The sequence below is a fragment of the Cyprinodon variegatus genome, unplaced genomic scaffold (genome assembly GCF_000732505.1).
Source record: "Cyprinodon variegatus isolate N-32 unplaced genomic scaffold, C_variegatus-1.0 Scaffold1481, whole genome shotgun sequence".
Taxonomy (NCBI): domain Eukaryota; kingdom Metazoa; phylum Chordata; class Actinopteri; order Cyprinodontiformes; family Cyprinodontidae; genus Cyprinodon; species Cyprinodon variegatus.
The window spans coordinates 45,085-49,544 of NW_015151934.1; the positions used below are offsets into that span (position 1 = coordinate 45,085).

The 4,460-nt window shown below is 48.0% G+C and overlaps 1 protein-coding gene across 24 annotated transcripts in view; it reads right to left on the reverse strand.

Annotated features, from left to right (window-relative positions):
• The window catches only part of LOC107103578 (ankyrin-2-like), a 73,169-nt gene that overhangs the window by 31,592 nt on the left and 37,117 nt on the right, over positions 1 to 4,460 (reverse strand). For all 24 annotated transcript variants that reach the window (XM_015403325.1, XM_015403328.1, XM_015403347.1 and 21 more), the window contains 5 exons: positions 1,221 to 1,375; positions 933 to 1,144; positions 599 to 803; positions 417 to 513; positions 108 to 336 (listed from right to left, as the gene is read on the reverse strand). In XM_015403325.1, coding sequence (XP_015258811.1) covers positions 108 to 336; positions 417 to 513; positions 599 to 803; positions 933 to 1,144; positions 1,221 to 1,375 — 898 coding nt within the window. The remainder of the gene's footprint in view (positions 1 to 107; positions 337 to 416; positions 514 to 598; positions 804 to 932; positions 1,145 to 1,220; positions 1,376 to 4,460) is intronic.

Sequence of the window (4,460 nt, forward strand, 5' to 3'; positions counted from 1 at the left end):
TGATGGCGTTCCCTGTGGATCTATCCTAGCTTTCGTCTGTCTACATGCTAAAGCGTTGAGAGTAAAGGTCCTGGCTGGTCTTTGCTAAGCCTGTTCCTGATTCTCACCTCTACGTCTCTGCTCCGGGCCACCTCGGTGAAGTTCTCCTGCTGCTCCAAGGTTTTATCGATCTTGTCATCAGTCATACAGAAGCAGCGTAATCGGGCCTCGATCGGGTCGTGGCTCTTGGCAAAGATCACAAACTTGGCCATGTAGGGAACACAGATGATCTCTCGATACACCTGAGTGGAGAAGTTGACAGACTCGTGGACTTGCCTACAGTCTATGAGCCAGAACCTTGAAAGGAGAGGGAGCAGAGCAGAGGTCAGAGTTCACCAGCGGGTACATCGTGACCATGAATCAGCGTGATGTTTTACCTCGCAGAGACATTGGTAGTGAAGGAGACGCAGTCATTGACAAATGTTAATGGTGTGGTTCCTGTGATGTCCTCCCACTGAGCAGGCGTCGTTCCTCCTGAACATTGACAGAAAATCCAGTGTTCAGACTGAGAAAGTCGCACCGTTCAGGTTTCTAAATGAACGCGAGAGCTTTATCTGACCGGTGATGCTGCAGAGCAGCCGCAGAGAGGGTGTGTCCCCTCCAAAGCCATTGAGGTTTGGGTCGGTGCTGCTCTTGGGGACCGGGATGGTCATGGTAATGGGTTTGTGGAACTTCCTCCTGCGAGGCTCCAGGGTGACTATGGGACTGAAGGTGGCCTTGTTTCCAAGGATCTTCCTCACTACGTCAACATTCACTGGCTGGGTCTGTGAAAGGAAAGACACTCACAGAGGAAAGTTCTGGAATTCTGAACGTCCGCCCACCTCCACCAATCTACGCCCTGCAGAGACACACCCTGCTGTACAAAGCTACCAGAGGGGGACGGAAGACGTTACCTGCAGACCAACTCTAATCCTCTTGGTGAGCGCCCCCTCCGGAAACACCGCCTGCACTTGAGGCACCACGGTGCTGCTCAGGATGCCTCCCTCAGGACCAATGAAATGACTGTCCTGCTTGATGCGTGAAACGACTGCAAAGTATTGGGGGACGTCTCTGGTAATGATCCTACAAATGCGTCTCCTCTCCAGCTCCTCTGGTGGGTCCAGTTCTAGAGACGTGAGGTGAGAAGGAGGCGTGTTAAGGAGGGCTTTTTTGGTTTAGTCCACTCACAGCAGGAAACCGACCTTCATCCATGCCGTTCAGGATCTGGTTGAGCTCCTCTGGAGTAGATTCACACTGATGCTCCTTCCAGCTCTCCCCGGTCTCACTCCTGAGGATCACCAGCTCCCGCTCCTTCCCTCGGAGCGAGGCGAAGTGAGGGATTTCAACAATCACAGGGCTGGAGGAAATGAGGGAAGATAAAGCTGGTCACTCGGACTGTAGTCATTTCATCTCACATCTTCAAACACTGTGGGAGCTACTCTGTCCTCTTTGCCGTTTGTCTGTTTTAGCTTCCAGATTTAAATGCTCTCAGTAATTACCTGGAAAACGCTTACCTCCAACTAATGAGGAAGTTGTTAAATTAGCAGTAATGTCTCCTATATTCTGACCATCTGATGAGAAACTTTAACTTCTCAAAACTACCAAGACCTTTGGATGGAGGTACTTTAGGTACTGTGGAAGGTGCACCTCGGCCTGCCTTTGGTTGATGAGCTTCTCAAATCGTGAACTTTGAATGTAGATGTAGTTTTCTCCTTAACAAACAGACGCCTACAGAAAACTGAAAGTAGAACCATTAACTACTTTAGGTTGACGTTCCTGTTGGACGGCTGACAGGTCTGATTGGTCAGTCCCTGGTCTGGCTGCCAGACTGGCCTACGTCGTCTGAACCGCATGTCAATCAGAGAGGAACCGCTCTGACCGTAGTATAATGATACTCAGGTTGCCGTCCTTTTGAACCACTTTAAGCAGTCAGCATGCTGATGTAGCTGAGCTGCTATCAGAACATGCAAAGTGTTATGGGTAATGGTGTCTTCATGCCAAAAGCATTGGCTCATAAAAAAAAGGCATCAAACGCTTCAAACTGGACGCTGGTGCTCTTTGAAGGCAGAACTGCATCCAGAGCATCCGCACTGTTCTAGATGTGAGTCTGAGTGGGGAGGAGCTACCTCCTTGTTTCCCTTTGCTGGTCTATTTTCTACAGAAGATACAGGAAGTGGTTTCATGAGGTGAGAGAGCGCTGCGGACATTTACTATTGACACAGAGTTTAATGAGGCGTCACTATCAGAGCGACTTTGGGCTTTAAAGGAAAAGTCGCTCATATTCAGAATTCAAACTTCTGAAAGTTCTTTAAATCTGAAATGATTCCATCCTGTTCAATAAATGATCAGTGTTTTTAATTCAGAGTAATTTTCATGTGAATGTGCTTTACTGGAGGCATCCATGTTTGTCAAAGAACACTACTGCCACCTACTGGTTAGTGACGTCACTGTGCGGTATCGGCTGTTGATCAAGTCCCAGTGCTGTATCTGGTGTTTGTCACAACGCGCTATTATCCAAGTCATCTTGAAAACATTCTTCTTCCAAATGTTGGCTACATATTACGGGTTTTTTCTCTGGCCAGAAGTTCGATGGCAAATCCTCCCTCTTCAAGTTGGCGATCCAACGACCAACCCGTCCGTGGAGGATCAGGAATCAGAAAGGTGGAATAACTCTTTTTTCCACTTTTACCCGATGTATTCCAGCATCCAGCTGCCATGCACGTGGGCATTGTCAGTTTCACTATAGCTCTGGTGAATTTCAATGGTGAAGTCCTCTGGAAATCTTCAATAATTGTTGTTGATTGCAGATGTGTCTAGTAGTTCCCATTGATTTAGCTTGGAAAGCGGGGAGAATGGCGCTAGGCTTACCGCACCGTGACGTCACTGCTGGAAGATGGCAGGAGGGAGGGGCTACTATATTTGGGGGAAAATGGCCGCTCCTGGACTCAGTGATCGCAATGAAAATTATAGTTTTTATTTTTTTATTGGTTAAAGCTAAACTCATCAAATCACCACGGCCGTATTAGTTCTGGTTATAAATCATGGTCCATTGGACTTATCCGTATCGGCGCCATCTCATGCCAGGATACTTGATTTCATACTTGAAAACGCACGCCATCGCGGAGGTCGGGCTTCACTTCACCATGATGTGTGTTCAGGTTTATAATCCTGAGAGCTTAGAAACGGCAGCATGAGGACAGGAGCGGTGCGTACGGCGGCGTTCAGGCGGTCTGTGGGGGTTTGAGGCCATATGCAGAAAATCAGAGTTAGCCTGGATCAGCTGCAGGTCAGAGAGCAAACGTTACACTAAGATGCTGAAAGTCGTTTCTAATCTGCTGAAGCAGTTCAGGATTCAAACTGTGGGATTATCAGAGTTACTGGACAGAAATAGCATCAGATTAAATATTATTGTCCTGTAAATAAGTGTAAAATTTAAATATTCGTTTAGCATCTAGCCTGAATCCACCAAACATAGAACCTTTAATGCTAATACAAACATGGCCGACATAAATACAAGGAGGAGAAAACCCTGCCAAAATAATCCAGAGCTAAAGCTAACGCTCATTAATCATGGAGCTAGCATGGCTGAGCTCCATCAAGCTCCGCCTCCAGTCGGGACAATGGCAGTGTTAATATTGTGAATGAAGGTGACGGCCTTCAGAAGGTGAGGCTCATCCTTACCTGCATGAGCGTCGCCTTCATCAGCACGCGTCTGCATCTAGCAGCGCCAAATGAAGCACGCAGGCGGCCATGAAGTGGTTCTTAGTCCTGGCAGCAGGTTTTTAAACAGGTGAAAAACACCTGATTGAGCGGTGCAGAGCTAACGATGACGCCGCTGACGTTCTCAGATCAAAGTAGCGTTCAGCGGCGTCCTACCTGAGCTCCAGAGTTCACTACAGCCAGCTCACCACGGACAAACAACCAGTTCAGTTTCACACTCAGACAAACGGAGATCTAGGGAGCAAAAGCCAAGCACCCAGGCAGAGAGGTTCACAGGTGGAGAAAGGCTGAAACATCTGGAATATCTGGCTCTATAGAGCTACAGTCCTTTCATCACCATAAAGGCCTGAAGGATGCATGGCGGAGACCCGGTCAGGTGGATCCACCTCCAGGCCGAGCAGAGACTGGACTTCCTGCTGATGAACCGCACGCCGATGCTGCGTCAGCAGAACCAAGATGGAGGCAGGTGGTCTCTGAGACTTTAATGGAACTACTGCATGAAAAATTAGCTTTATTTTAGCCTTTTAAAGTGTTATTTATTTTACTTTGTCCTTCTGGGCAGCTTCACCCACATAAAGGAGTGGTTCTAACTGAGGACATGACTCGTCACCTGGTGGAGTCTGCAGCGCGCCCAGGATGTGATAACCCACAACCTGAGCAGGAAGCATTGGGCAGAAACGCTTTGTTTTTCCTTATGGGTTCCTTTACAATTTACTGAGAAC